This window comes from Rhinoraja longicauda, chromosome 2, assembly GCF_053455715.1.
Source record: "Rhinoraja longicauda isolate Sanriku21f chromosome 2, sRhiLon1.1, whole genome shotgun sequence".
Lineage (NCBI taxonomy): Eukaryota > Metazoa > Chordata > Chondrichthyes > Rajiformes > Arhynchobatidae > Rhinoraja > Rhinoraja longicauda.
Window position 1 is genome coordinate 92018625 of NC_135954.1, and position 16297 is coordinate 92034921.

At 41.1% G+C, this 16297-nt stretch overlaps 1 protein-coding gene across 1 annotated transcript in view; it reads left to right on the plus strand.

Moving 5' to 3' along the window:
* Positions 1–6092: 6092 nt before the first annotated feature.
* The window catches only part of obscnb (obscurin, cytoskeletal calmodulin and titin-interacting RhoGEF b), a 368207-nt gene continuing 358002 nt past the window's right edge, over positions 6093–16297 (plus strand). Inside the window, exon 1 of the mRNA XM_078423526.1 lies at positions 6093–7161. Coding sequence (XP_078279652.1) covers positions 6093–7161 — 1069 coding nt within the window. The remainder of the gene's footprint in view (positions 7162–16297) is intronic.

The following is a 16297-nucleotide window of genomic DNA, read 5'->3' on the forward strand; positions in this document are numbered from 1 at the left end:
TTGTGTTATGTGTAGACGACAGCGTGGAAAAGTTGGAGAACAGAAAATGGCGGACTTGCCTCTGGAAAGGATTCAACCTGATAATCCTCCATTTACAGATGTAGGAGTTGATTATTTCGGTCCTATAGAGGTCAAGAGAGGACGAAGTCTGGTAAAAAGGTATGGTGTAATCTTTACCTGCATGGCAATCTTGAAGTTGCATCTACACTTGACAGACTCCTGCATTCATGCATTATGAAAATATATTTGTCGACGAGGTCAAGTTTTATCATTAAGATCAGATAATGGTACGAATTTTGTTGGAGCAGAAAGAGAATTGAGAGAAGCACTTAAAGGCTTGAATCAAAAGAAGATCCAGAATGATATGCTTCTGCAAGGGATACGATGGAATTTTAATCCCCCAGCGGGATCCCATCACGGCGGTGTTTGGGAACGATTGATCCGCATGGTTCGAAATGTGCTGCGCTCGGTTCTTAAACAAGCTCTGGACGATGAAGCATTGCAAACTTTATTTTGTGAAATTGAAGCAATTTTGAATGATCGACCCATTACCAAGATTTCTGATAATCCGAGTGACCTGGAAGCACTTACATCAAATCATATTCTTCTGTTGAAAACCAAGCCAATGTTACCACCTGGGCCCTTTGTGAAGGAAGATTTGTATATTAGACGCAGATGGAGACAGGTACAATAGCAGACCTTTTTTTGAAACAATGGACACAAGAATATTTGCCTCTAATCCAAGAACATCAATGATGGTTGAGAGTAAGAAGACATTTTATTCCAGGTGATATCGTTTTGGTGGTTGGTTCTACTGCACCACGAGGTTCTTGGTTGTTGGGTAGGATACTGGAGATCATGGCAGACATTAAAGGTTTTGTGTGTACAGTACGCCTTCAGATTAAGAACAACATCTTGGTAAGACTGATAACCAAGATATGTCTGCTTCTAGAAGGTGAAGGAGAAGATTGAAGAATCGCTAAAGAAGCCTGAATGTTAACATATAATGCATATAGTGCCATAGTGAGGCCCACCGGAAATTGGAGGAACAGCACCTCATATTTCGCCTGGGCAGCTTGCAGCCCAGTAGTATGAACATCGATTTCTTCAACTTTAGATAGTTCCTCTGTCCCTCTCTTCCCCTCCTCCTTCCCAGATCTCCCTCTATCTTCCTGTCTCCACCTATATCCTTTGTCCCGCCCCCCTGACATCAGTCTGAAGAAGGGTCTCGACCCAAAACGTCACCCATTCCTTCTCTCCCGAGATGCTGCCTGACCTGCTGAGTTACTCCAGCATTTTGTGAATAAATACCTTCGATTTGTACCAGCATCTGCAGTTATTTTCTTATACTTTTGTTTTTGATATATGTTAAGCTTGTAGGGACATAGGGATTGGTTGGATGGTCGAACCCGTGGCCCGTTTGTAGGAACCATTTACGCTTAAATTAGTTACTGTTATTATATTATGGCCGTGTTTAATATTTCTAGTTTCTTCTGTCTGTAATTTGGAAGGTGGGATTTGATATGTAGAGGGGCGTGTCTACATCTGAGGAGGCTAGCCTAGCCACAGAGATTGGGGGTCAGTTTAGTCTCGGAGGATGGAGAAAAAACAGTTTTTTACCACATGGTAACGACTGTTTTGTTTGAAGAGGAAACAGTTGATAAGAACGATAAGCTATGAATTATTCTTTTGATTTGTGCTACTTTAATAAATACCAATTAATCAAGAAACAGCGTTTGGAAGATTTGTTTTTGCTATCTTAGAGTGCGGTGTGCTTAAGCTATATCTCCACCATATCCCCGAGCAGTAATGGCTATCGAAGTTGGACTTTGAGAAGGTATAGAAACTGCCATACATATTAACAATATTATATCCAAATTATTAATATAACCACCAGGGACAATCCCTGTCACTTCAATGATCACATGCATCCAATCTGAAAAACTACCAACCACACTCTGACTCTTTCCAACTGGCTAGCTCACCCTGGATCCCGTGTGATATAATCTTCCAGACTTGCCTATCATGTGGGACCTTGTCAAAGGAGTCAAGTGTTTTATTGTCATATGTCAATAGACAATAGTCCTGAAACACAACAATGAAATTCTTATTTGCAGCAGCATAAGATATCTAAACATAGTACTCTGTAAACACCATAATTAACAACAAAATTCAGTATATAAAAACAAACAAACAATGATAGTGCAAAGACAAAAACAATGCCCCCCAGTCTATGTGTAGGAAGGAACTGCAGATGCTGGTTTAAATCAAAGATAGACACAAAAAGGTGGAGTAACTCAGCAGGTCAGACAGCATCTCTGGAGAAAAGGAATAGGTGATGTTTCTGGTCGAGACCCTTCTTCAGTCTGAGAGTCTGTGGAATCTTTACGATGCGCTTGTGTGCCATGAATAGTTTCCAAGTGGCAATCGAGAGTTGTAGATATATTAGCATGAACTGGACAACTTTGGGGACGTTCCATTTTGCATAACAAAGTCAATACCTGCTGTGCAATTCAAATATTATCTAAAAACGCTCAAGACAATTCATAGTGAATATATTATTCTTTTGGTGCAGAATGTAATCCTGAAGAGCACTACAATGATAAGTATCTATAAAATTTGTCATTTGGCCTCTAATTACTCAAAAATCAACTTGCAAGAAAAATCCTTGTCCCTGATTTTTACATACTTTTTCCCAATGGCAGGATTGAAACGAGAGCATAACCAGGGTGGTGTGGGTCCTTGACTCCTGTAGAACCCTTCAAATGTGGGGAGGTCGGACCCATGATGGAACAGACAGCATCTACTACATTTTGTAATCTTTGTTTCTGGGCATTCGGGTTTCCGAACCAGGCCATGATGCAACCAGTCAATATGCTCTCTTGTGTACATCTGTAGAAGTTCAAGGGTACATTAGTTGACATACCAATTTGGCTCAATCTTCAAAGGAAGTAGAGGCGTTGATGGGCTTTGTATACGATTGCATCAATGTACTGGGTCCAGGATAGATCATCAGAGACATGCACGCCCAGGAATTTGACGTTTTTAGCTTTGCTGGAGTCCATTTGAACAACACCCACCCCCTGCTCTTGTCAATCCTGTCACCTTTCAAAAAAATCAACCAAATTTGGATGCATAAACCTATGTTGCCTATCCCTAATCAATTCCTGTGTTTCTAAATGCTAGATCTTGTCCCCCCGAATCCCCTCCAGTAACATTCCCATCACAGTTGTTACTCACCGTCCAGTAGTTCCCTAGCTGCAGCATTTTTAAAAATATAGGCATATTAGCCACGATATGCCTCGTGTTACAATTGTTTCAGTTGCTGGTCAGACCTGTCAAAATTTTAATTTTACTTCAAATAACAAACATTCTGCCTCAAGAATTTATTTCATTTTTCCTTTAAATTGCAATTCAAGTAAATTGAAGCAATTTTCATCACTGTCATTCTTTTTTACAGCGGGGTACATTTATACATGAACCAGCATTTTTAACTTTGGCTGATTATCATCTGCAAGTCTTGTCTATTGGTTGCCAAGAATAGTTATGGATTTATTTTATCACCCTTAAAGAACATGCATCTAATAACTTGAGTTGAACACAAGCTTAGAAATGTGATTGTGTCACATCACACTTGTGTTGAAGAGGAGTTCATCTAATTATATTCATCTGAACCTTATTGGGTGCAGGTGCTCTTGCTTACAAAATAGTGTATTAGTGTCCATCCGTCCATTAAACAAAAAACTGAATTATTCCATATGTGAACAGATACAACTGAAGCCACAATTCGTGTTCTTTGGGTGAAACATTGGAGCTTGAGAATCTACCTCTTAATGACCTCAAAATTGTTATGTTTTTGAACATCTCAGGGAGAATGGTTCTAAACTGTATTTCAGTATAAAATACATTGTTTTCCACACCCATGTATCCATAATCCTCAAATTTGTCCTACTAATTAATGAATTTAGAGGATATGTCTTTTTGGGTTGTTTAAAATAAAACTAATTTTATGGAATGTGATTTTAAAAGATCAATGTATATTTAAGGACAAGATAGATTTTTGGATAGCTGGGGAAATCAAAGATTCCAGGGAACAAACAGGAAAATTTTAAAAAACACCCATGATAACTTGAGTGGTAGTCTTATTCCTACTTGAATTAAATGAGCAAAATCTATTTTCATAGAAACAACAATCTGAGGGCAGATGTGCAGGAAATGTGTATGACATGAAACACCACCAGCACTGTAGTGGTGGAAACAGAAGAATAACTTTGAATGAGACATTAGATGTACACAAAAAAATCAAGAGCCAATACAGCTGCAAATGGATGCATAATTCTTTGATACCACTCTTTGCAATTATTTAAATTGGAATTCTGACCATTGAAACAGAAATAAAATCATTCCTAAGTTTGAGCAGTTCCTTTATTAATACTGTTGGTGCTTTTCTGCAGTAAATATGGGAAACAGCATCTGATGCAAGATTGCCAATAGATTCAGGGTGGGAATAGAAGCATTGAAGCTGCAGCAAAAACAAACTGCTGGAGGGATTCAGCAGAGAAGGCAACATCTGTTGAGACAGAGTGTTAGTTGACATTTCGGTTTAGACATCAAGACACTGAATTGGCGCTGACCAGTAGATCAATTTAATTGATGGTGAGCTACCTGTGACTAAGTGATAAATTAAGAACATCAGATCTCTCAAATTACTGAATTTATGGTAATTACTCAAATTATCACATATGGGAGACAAATGTTTCTTTTCACATTTTATTACAAAATGCATTAGATCATGGAAATCTTTGATATTCTACTTCAAAACGGAGTATTAAAGACTGAAAGCCAAAGTGGTATAGAATTACAGACGGTTTATTTTAAAGCTGCGAACGTTTGCCGCTGTCAATCTTATCGTCAGTCTTAGTGAGATTACATTATAGAGCAAACCATTCTTCAATCGAGGGAGTGTAAAAAGGCAGAATAGTTGGCCGTTTCCCAGAGTGGTTTGTTTATTAGTAAATTAATAGGTACTTGAAATTATATTATAACATTTAGGCGGTGCCGGTAACGCGGGTTATATGTACAGGAAATTAGAATACACGAAACCCCAAACTTTTCTGCCTAAGTGTTTCCGAGAGAGTGTTTCGAGTCGCTGCCCCTTCGATCGAGATCTGTCACCCTCTCTTGCGCAAATGTCACCAATCTATTTTAGATTTTCGGCTGAGTGAAGCAAAGTACGTCAACGGTTCAGCATTCAGGACCGATCGGGGTGCAAGTCTAAATCGAAAACCTACAGCAGGGGACTGGGGGATGAGTCCCAGCCAGTAACTTTCACTAACTTGTATCCGATCTTTCGAAATTTGTTTTTGAACAAGTACTTGGAATTACAATCATATGTGCCGGGCTGCTTGGCTTCCGTTTTGGCTTTTTATATTCGTGATTTCCAGAGTTTTTAAACAAGGTACATTTTATAATTTCAATAGAGCTACAGATCGTTTAACGATACGGGAATAAATAGTAATGGAACGGGAATGTGTTGGTTTAGTAAAAAGGGAGAAGCAAATTCGGAATGCATAGCTCTTAATTACGCTATTAAAGTCTAAAACTCTAAAATTGGCGGTCACATTGGGCTGTGCAAATAGCACTGGGACGGGAAGGTGGTTTAACACAAAAGAGTTGGTGATAAGACAATTACAAACTCTAAACTCAGTGCTTGGAGTTGTGCAAATAACACTGAAATGGGAAGGTGTTGGTTTAACAAAAGGAGGAGGGGGGATGTAAGGCTCATTTACAGACACAAACTCCGAAGTCGGTGGTCACATTGAGCTGTTAATAGGGCGTATTGTCAAGCAGCGGTTCTACAAATGGACATGTAGGAGAGATAAGTGGGGACAGCTGCTGCTATTCTGGGAGGCTGGTGATTGACGACTTTTCTTCGACCTCGAATGGAGTAGCGCTCGGAATTATACTTTGCGAGACTACTTCTCCTGACCTTCGAAGTTTAAGATTTTTTATTTGTGCTTGTTTTTTTTCCACCCACAATCCCCCCCCACCCACACCCAATCCCCCCCAATTTACTCCCATCAAGGTCGACGATGGATTTTGGCGGAGCCCCCCGGTTTTTAAGCCGGCCCAGGACCTTCGCGGTGACCGCCGGCAAGGACGCGACGCTGGCCTGCCGGATCATCGGCAACCCGGCGCCGCTGGTCATCTGGGAGAAGGGCAACAAGTCCATCGGGCCGGAGGGCAGGTTCAGGACGACGGAGGACGGCGACCTGTATAAGTTGACCATCTGCGAGCTGTGCAGCGAGGACAGTGGCCAATACATCTGCCGTGCCAACAACCCAGTAGGGGAAGCGTACGCGGCGGTCACCCTTCAGGTGGGAGCCCGGCCGCAAGCCGCCGGCTCCCGCTGTGCGCCTCACTTCGTGCTGAAGCCCAGCTCGCTGCGCATCTGCCTGGGTGACGACGCCAGCTTCTGCTGCCAAGTGCAAGGCAGCCCGCTGCCCACCGTCCACTGGCAGAGAGAGGACAAGGCCTTGGGCGGCGGCCCGGGCGACGACGCCAACAACCGGTACGTGGTGGAGGCGGCGGGCGGCTCCCTCAGGGTCTGCTGCGTCAGGTTTTCCGACGGCGGCACCTTCACCTGCACGGGTCGCAACGAGTTGGGCGAGTGTCAGGCGGTGGCTGCCCTGGTCGTCCTCTCACCGCTTGAAGGTCCGCAGGGACGGGAACAGCTTCGGGCGTCGGGTTCCTCCTCGTCTTCCTCCGCCAACACCATCGCCGCTGCCTCGTCCATCTTGTCTTCGCCCGTCGACGGCCGGCCGCCGCCGCGAGACTATGAGAAGGCGGGAGGCCCGAGCCACGCGCGCACGAGCTGGGCCCCGCTCGCGACCGTTACCCGGACCCGCACCTGCACCGTCACCGAGGGCAAGCACGCCAAGCTCAGCTGCCAAGTGACGGGAAAACCACGGCCCGAAATCATCTGGAAAAAAGACGGGGAGATCATCAGCCCGGGCCGCAGGCATGTCATCTTCGACGACGACGAGGACAACTTCGTGCTGAGGATCCTCTTCTGCAAGCAAAGCGACAACGGGTGCTATACCTGCACCGCCTCCAACTTGGCCGGGCAGAATTACAGCTCGGTGCTGGTCATCGTTAAAGGTAAACGCGATTCTCTTTATTGCTGTCTTCTTGGTTATTCCCAACCTGCAAATTCTCTTTATTGCTGTCTTCTTGGTTATTCCCAACCTGCACGCTAACCCAGGAGAGAATCAAATGTCTAATTGTCATATATACCGAAAACAAAACAACAAAACTCTTACATGTAGTAACATAACGTGTATGTAAACAAAGTACTCATAGATAACATAATAAACAAAAGACAGACACAAAAAACGAGTAATTCAGCGGGTCAGGCAGCATCTCTGGAGGGAAGGAATGGGTGACATTTCGGGTCGAGACCCTTCAGTCTGAAGATGTCAGTCAAATGCCAGAGATGCTGCCTGTCCCGCTGAGTTACTCCAGCTTTTTGTGTATCTTCGACTTAAATCAGCATCTGCAGTTCCTTACACACCAAAACAAGATTCAATCAATTTAAAAAAAATCAATATTATTGCAAAAAGCTGCAAGTCCTTAGTGCAACCAAGACAGTTTACAGTTCATAGTTTAGTTAGTATTGGTAGTGTTCAAGAACGTGATGGAACATTCCTAACATTGGGAGGAAGTTGTTCCTGAACCTGGACGTTGCCGTTTTCAGGCTCCTATATCTTATGCCCGAGGGCAGGAGTGAAATGAGAGCGTGGCAAGGGTAGTGTGGGTCTTTGGCTGCCTTTTTGAGGCAGTGTCTCCGATAGATCCCTTGGATGGTGGGGAGGGCCTATGATAGACCGGATGTTATCCACCACCTTTTGTTCACTATGCAGAACATGATGTACATGTGTCAGGGTTGTACCTGTGCATGATATGGTCTCATTTAAATTGGATAGCACCCAAGCAAACCATTTTTTGCTGTGCTTCGGGACACATGACAATTTTAAAAAAACTGCCAATCTGCATTCTGAATCCTCAGAATATGGCCGGAACAGGGGCAGTCAATTTGCTCATACCCAGATCCCTCAAATGGCAATGGAACAACTGTCCAATCATTTGAAACATCACCTGGTGGAAATTCTCAACAGTTCAAGTAGCATCTGTGGTGGAAGAATAAGATTTAAGATTTTAGGTCAATGTCTCTTCACAATGAGCCGGAAATTAAAAATAGTGAGCCTCAAGTCTGGGAACTACGGGGTGAACTTATAGAGGTGTATAAAGTTATAAATTGAATTGACAGGGTAAATTCAGTGTCTTTTACCCAGGGTAGGGACATCTAGAACCAGAGGACATGGGTTTAAGGTGAGAGGGGAAAGATTTAGCAGGAACCTGAGCAGCAACTTTTTCACTTTGATGGTGGTGAATATATGGAAAGAGCTGCCTGAGGTACTGAATGCAGTTACAATAAAAACATTTAAAAGCACTTGGATCGATACATTGATGGGAAAGGTTTAGAAGGCCGTGGGCCAAATGGGATTAACGTAGATTGGGCATATTAGTCGGCATGGACGAGTGGGCTGGAGGGTCTGTTTCACTCTAGGACTTTATGACTTTTTATTACCTGAAACCCAATGGGCTTTGTTTTCATGCCCATTGCTGGCTGTGCGGCACTCTCAGTAATGGTTGAAGTGTTGATGTAGATTTAGAATAGGAAGGGGGACTTAAACCTAGATACTTTATACTTAGTGGAGGGATTAGTTTAGTAACAACAGCTAATGGTCTTGGGTGAGCATGTACTACATGAGATGTCAACTGTCTGGTCTTGCAATTTATTGGAAAAATGTTCAATAGGCCTACACCACCCAGGTCGCATTCACATTTTACTCCTGCTATCGGGAAGAAGGTATAGGAGGCTGAAAACTGTAACACTCGGGTTTAGGAGCAGCTTCTTCCCAACAACCCTGAAGCTTCAAACTACATAGACTTGGAGGACATTGTTTTTGTCTTTGCACTATTATTGTTTAAAAATATATAAATATATTGAACTTTGTTGTTTATGTTGTTTACAGGGTACTATATTTACATATCCTTATTTAAGTTAGTGCTTATTTACATTAGGCTTTAAAAACAGTTTAGAGAAGATTGATCAGACTGAAATTTGGAAGAACCACGTTGTCCTGTGAGGAAAGAATGGAGAGATTAGGTTTATATTGGCTGGAGTTTGGAAGACTGAGAAGGTATGATGAGAGATTTGATGAAAACATGATCTTGAGAGGTCTTGACAGAGTGGAAGTAGAGAGGAAGTTTACTCGGGTAGAAGAATCTAGAAATAGGGGTCACTATTTCAAATATACAGTTCCTGTTTAAGAGAGGCAAAATTAGTATTAGGAGATTGTGATTCATTGTTTATTGCCCAACCCCAAATGCCCTTGCATGTAGTTAAGAGGCAACCATATAGGTATGAGTCCAGGTTCGTATATAGGCTAGACCAGGTAAAGACACAGGTAAGGAAATCATGACCCACTTAGATTTTTATGACAATCTGTTATTTCAAAGAGTTGTAGAGTTACATAACACAGATACAGGCCCTTTGACTGAATTTTATCGATGCCAACCAAGTTTCCTACCCGAGTTTGTTTAGTTTTCACTCGGAGAGTGGTGGGTATATGAGTGATGGGGCCATACGGCACAGAAACGGGTCCTACGGCCCAACTTGCCATGCTGACAAAGATGCTCTCTGCACTAGTTTCACCTGCCCACGTTTGGGTCGTATCCCTCTAAACCTTTCCTATCCATGTATCAAATATCTTTAAAATGTTATTGTAGTATCTGCCTTGACTACCAATGAGTCATAGAGTTATACAGCACAGATTCAGGCACTAGGCCCAAGAAAAGGTCAGGCCCTAGGCCCATGAAAGGTTACTGTGTAGAATTGAAACAAATTACCAAATCAACTGATCTTTCTAAATGGCAGAGCATGCTTGAGGGGCCAGGTGTCCTCTTCCTCCACCATCTAATTTGTATGTGTGTACTGATAGTGACCGTGAAATTTAAGATGATTGGGGAAGATTTAAAGGGACCTGAGACAATGTTTTCACATGGGGTGGTGTGTACATGGAATAAGTTGACACGAGGAAGCAGTTGAGGTGAGTACAATTATAATGTTTAAAGAATGTTTAGACAGGTACATTGATATGGCTGAGTTTGTCTAGTGAGGCTATTTGGGTGTAGTAGATAAATAAAAAGGGGATAATCACCCTGTTACAGGCATACAGAGACCTAGAGACTACAGAGTATACTAATAACTTGTTAATGACAACTGATGCAAATTGGATTAATTTTGACAGTCGGAGTCATACAGCTATACCTCATGGAAACAAGCTTTTTGGCCTATCCTGTCCATGCGACCATGTTGACATACTTTGCTAGCCGTGCCTCTGCATACAATTGCATGCCTCTGCAATCTATTATTACACTCTTGTTCTATGTATAGTAAGATTTTTATTGAACTATATGCAAAATTAATTTAGATGTACCGTGGTACATGTGACAATAAAGTACCATTGAACCACTGCCTGCATTTGGTCCATAGGCCTCAACCCTTTCTATCCATATCTGTCCAAATGCCTTTTAAAAGTCAGAATTATATCCAATTCTATAACTTCCCCAGGCAGCTCATTCTAGATACAGACTACCCTCCGAGTGGAAAACATTGCCTCTTGAAATCCCTTTTAAATCTCTCCTTCTCCCCTTAAGATAATGTCTTCCAGTTTTAGAATTCGGTAACTTCAGGAAAAAGACTGTAAATGGTCTCTTTATCTATGCCCCTCATGATCTTGTACACCTCCATAGTTCAAGCCATCTCTTTCTACACTCCCCAAAAAAAGTCCCAGACTTTCCAACCTGTCCCTATCACTCAAATTTGTAAGTCCAGGTAACATCCAGGTGAATCTTTGCTGCACAATTTCCAACTTAATGATATCCTTCCTGGCCGGGCAAACAGAACTGCACACCATACACAGTGTGGTCTTTCCAACGACATGTATCATGGTGCCAATTTTTGTAGTCAATACTCTTCCCAATAAAAGCAAGTGTGCCAGTCATCATCTTCGCCACACTGTCCACCTGACCCATCACTTTTAAGGAGCAATGTACCTGTGTATGTCCTGTCCTGGTTTGATATACCAAAGTACAACACCTTGTACTTATCACAGTTAAATTCCATTTACCATTCTATGGCCCACCTTTGCAACTGATCTAGAACATGTTGTAAACTTAACTATCCTTCCTCACTGTCCACTATACCACCAATATTGGTGTCTTCTGCAAATTTACTAACAATGTTAATTATATTGTTATCCAAATCACTGATGTAATTAACAAACTGAAATTAACAAACTGAAATTCTAGCACCAACCCCAATGGCACTCTAGCTGGAACAGGCCACAGGCCATAAAATTAAAACTATCCTCCACACTTATCCTTTGACTTCTTCATCTGAGCTACTTTTGAATCCATTTGGTTAGCTCGCCTTTGATTCTGTGATCTAACCTTGCAGACCAGGATGCCATGTGGGACCTTGTCAAAGGCCTTGTTACATACACTGACCTGTCCTCTTCAATCCTCTTGGTGATCTCTTCAACATACTCTATCAGATTTGTGAGACACTATTTCCCATGCACATATCTCCAGTGATTTTTGCCTCCATTTAAACAAAATCTTAGAAATGTTGGACAATCTACTCTAAACCTTTGTAACTTGTTCCAGCTAGAGGCTTGCCAAACTTGTTAAAATCTGGAACAAAAACAGCAATTCTTGAACTTGCCAGTCAAGCAGCATTTGTGTGGAAAGAGTAAAGAGGATTTGTGAGACTGTCTCAGAAGTAGGGGAGAATCGAGAGTTTATTTTGAAAGTAGTGCAGAGTGGAGGAATGATGTCTAATACAAAAGTTACGGTTTGTAGATGATGCTAAATTTGGTGATATTAGCAGACTTTAAATAATGTTATCTACAAGGGAATCTTGATTAACTGGACCAATGGGACAAGGAAAGATTGGCAAATCGAGTTTAATTTGGATGTTTGTTGAACTTTGGTGAGACAAACCAGGGCAGGACTTGCACCATAAATGGCATGGTCATGGAGTGTTGTATAACAGAGATATAGGGGTGCAAGGACAAAGTTCCTTGAAAGTGGTGACATAGATAGATAGCATAGTGAAGACGTTTGGCATGCTTACCTCAGTTAGGGCAGTAAGTTATGGAGTCTTGACATGTTACAGCTATATAAGGCATTAAAGTTGCATTTTCTTGTATTGCTTATTGTAACATGTACTGAGATAAATTGAAAAGCTTTGTTTGTATTCTATCTAGTCAAATCAAATCATACTATAAATGAATACAATCAAGCCATACGCAAATACAACATGTAGTGCAAAGAGAAAACTACACAAGTGCAGAATATAGTATTATAGCATTACAGTTACAGAGAGAGTGCAGATTTTTTTAAAGTACAAAGTCCGAAATGAGGTAGATTGGAACATCGGGGCCATACTCTAGCTTATGGGTGAACAGTGCAATAGTCTGACAACAGGGAATAAGCTGTCCCTGAATTTGGTGGTCTGTGCTTTCCAGTTTTTGTATATTCTGCCTGATGGGAGGGGGGAGAAGAAGGAATTGCTGGAGTGAAAATGGTCCTTGATTATGTTGGCTGTATTCCCGAGGCAGCATGAAGTCATTTCAGATATGACAAACATCCTTAGTTTTCTGAAGGAGAGGCAGTGGTGTGCTTTCTTGAAGGCAGCTTCAATGTGGTTGGTCCAGGGTAAATTATCATTTTAAACAAATGCGGTGAGAAAGGTCCTTAAGTATAATTATGAGAAATGATGATGCAAGAGCCTGAAGTTAGAAAAGTCTGTGTTCATTCCAGAGGGTGCAGGGTCCTTGTGTGAGAGTATGATTAGATGAGGCTGTAGTCAGACAGGTTGGAATGAGAGTGGGATTGAGAATGAAACTGGCATGCAACAGGAAGCCTGGAGTCACACCTGAGAACTGAATGCAAGGGCTGCACATAGTGATTACTTAATCTATGTTCGGTTTCTCCAGTGTTGAGGAGGTCATATTGTTTACACTGGCAGTAACATCTTGCTTCTGTGACATCCTGCCACATAACCAGTACAGCAGTCCATTTGCTGTTATATGCTGATATTTCAGCATTGAATTGTACTAGTTTGCTGATCTATTCACCAAATATGTTGAAGAGAAATAGCTGAGCTATTTGTGTCTTAATTTTTCTAGGAAAATCAGCTGATTCATGATTTTGCATAAAGCAATGTATTTGGGTAGTTTGTACAAAAAAAACTCCAGATTTGAAGCCCGTGCAGTTGATTCGTGCGTTTTCACAGGCTTTAAAAAAATGTCTAGCATGTATACCTTCAGAATCGCCAAGATGACTGTACATAATTCCCAGTGTAATTTGAACTAAGATCTTGTATTTTCTCTCCTAATAAGTTAGGAACAGAAATTTGAATAACTCTATTCCACTCAATCTGGCCTGCGCCCTTGTTCTCTCCTGGACTTTTTCCATTGTCATAATTTCCATTTGAGGTCTGGTATTCAAGTTGACCTCAAGGTTTGGCTGTCACAGTTGTTCAGTGAATCAGGGTGAGTTGTGATGGTGGCAAGGTCCCAGACAGCTGAATGTCCCAAGGCTGTGATCCTGAAGTGGCTTAATGACTCTTTATTGTCTTTTAAGGCCTTTTAAATTATTAAGTATTTCTGATAATTAGAGACATTTAAAAGCAAATAAAATGGATTTAAATAATTTGGTCATTTAAAAAAAACCAACCTATATCTTGGACTTTCCGAAATTAATTAAATACATGATAAAATAATAAAAAATGAACAAATAACCTGCATTTTTTAAATCATTTAAATCCATCTGAAATGAATGGACCATGCTTCTTTTTATGTAATGTATTGGTAAATTACCTCATAAAAATATTCAAATGTTGATAACAACTATATTCTTTTCATGATGTCCCAAAGCACATTACAGCATTTGATACATATTTGAAGTTCAGTCATTCTTGGCAACCTGACCAAGTCCCACCAACTGCAGTGTATCTATTTTTTTCAATCGTTATCGCCTACTAAAATCTGCTTGCATTTGGGCCAAGGTTTTTTGTCTCATCCAGAGGACTGTTTCCAAAAATAGAGCATTGGCTCAATGTTTCACTGGTGCATAAACCTCCTTTTGGATTTGTCTTTGAAATGGGACTTGAATAGTCAAACTTTGACTCAAAGATGTGGTGTTTCCAACTGAACCATTCACATGTTTCGGTGCTTACCCCCATACTTGAACTTTCACTTTTCTTTCCCAAAAACATTTGTTGTGTGTATATATGGTTGAGTATAGGAGCAATTCAAAATAAATCCATAGTCCAGAATGGTTTGAATACTTTAAGCACACAAAACAAGAATTATTTTTATGACCCTAATCTACCCACTTTTCATTTACTAAAATTAATTAGCTCAATTCATCATAAGCTTATTTGTTACATGTTATTTCTGCTTGGACTTGTTTTATAATTTTAATTGTATTCGTATTTTAGTCTGTGATGACAATTTGCTTCCATGAATGCCTGAGATATTTCACAAGCTTATCATGTCTGTCCATAATATTTGGTATCCATTGTCATAATATATTTTTAAAATAGTGTCCAATAAGAATGTGAGTGAAACTTTGTAAAGAGTGGAGTTTAGTTGTCATATGCACCAAAACAGAATAATTATTCTTACTTGTAGCAGCATAACAGGTCTGTAAATACAGTACTCGATGGATGGCATAATAAAAGAAACAAAAACATTCAATAAATAAAACCCCCAATATTAGTGCAAAGCAAAACAAATGCTCAAAGTCCCTAGTGCAACGAAGACAGTTTGTACTTTGAAGTTTAGTTGACTTTTGTAGTGTTCAATAGCCTGATGGTTGTTGGGAAGAAGCTGTTTGTGAACCTCAAGGTCACAGTTTTCAGACTCCTGTACCTTCTTTCCGATGACAGAGTGAAATGAGAGCATGGCATGGGTGGTATGGGTTCTTGGTGCTAGCTGTCTTTTTGAGGCAGCGTCTCCAATAGATCCCATCGATGGAGGTCATTGGAAAGCAGTGACAGGATCAGTCAAAGTCAGCATGGATTTATGAAAGGGAAATCATGCTTGACTAATCTTCTAGAATTTTTTGAGGATGTAACAAGTAGAATGGATAAGGGAGAGCCCAGTGGATGTAGTGTATCTAGACTTTCAAAAAGCCTTTGACAAGGTCCCACACAAGAGATTAATGTGCAAAATTAGAGCACATGGTATTGGGATTAGGGTATTGACATGGATAGTTGTACAGGGCCCTAGTGAGACCGCACCTGGAGTATTGTGTGCAATTTTGGTCTCCTAATTTGAGGAAGGACATTATTGCTATAGAGGGAGTGCAGCGTAGGTTCACCTGGTTAATTCCCAGGATGGCGGGACTGACATATGATGAAAGAATGGGGCGACTGGGCTTGTATTCATTGGAATTTAGATGGATGAGAGGGGATCTTATAGAAACAAATAAAATTCTTAAAGGATTGGACAGGCTAGATGCAGGAAAAATGTTCCAGATGTTGGGGGAGTCCAGAACCAGGGGACACAGTTTAAGAATAAAAGGTAGGCCATTTAGAACTGAGATGAGGAAAAACATCTTCATCCAGAGAGTTGTGAATCTGTGGAATTCTCTGCCAGAAAGTGGTGGCCAATTCACTGGATGTTTTCAAGAGTGAGTTAGATTTAGCTCTTAGGGTTAAAGGAATCAAGGGATATGGGGGAAAAAGCAGGAACTGGGTTCTGATGTTAGATGATTAGCCATGATCATATTGAATGGTGGTGCTGGCTCGAAGGGCCAAATGGCCTAAACCAGCACCTATTTTTCTATGTTCTATGTTTCTAAGTACCCATGATGGACTGCTGATGCTGGTCTGGAACACTTCATGGATGGCCACAAAAAGCTGGAGTAACTCATCGGGACAGGCAGCATCTCTGGAGAAAAGGAATGGGTGACGTTTTGCGATGATACCCTTCTTGGGGATAAGGGAAACGAGAGGTGTAGACGATGATGTGGAGTCACTCCAGCTTTTTGTGTCTTTGGTTTAAAACAGCATCTGCAGTTTCTTCCTCCAAACTTCATAGATGACCACTTTGTTTAAGCTACCAGAGTTTGTTTAATACCATCACATTTGGCA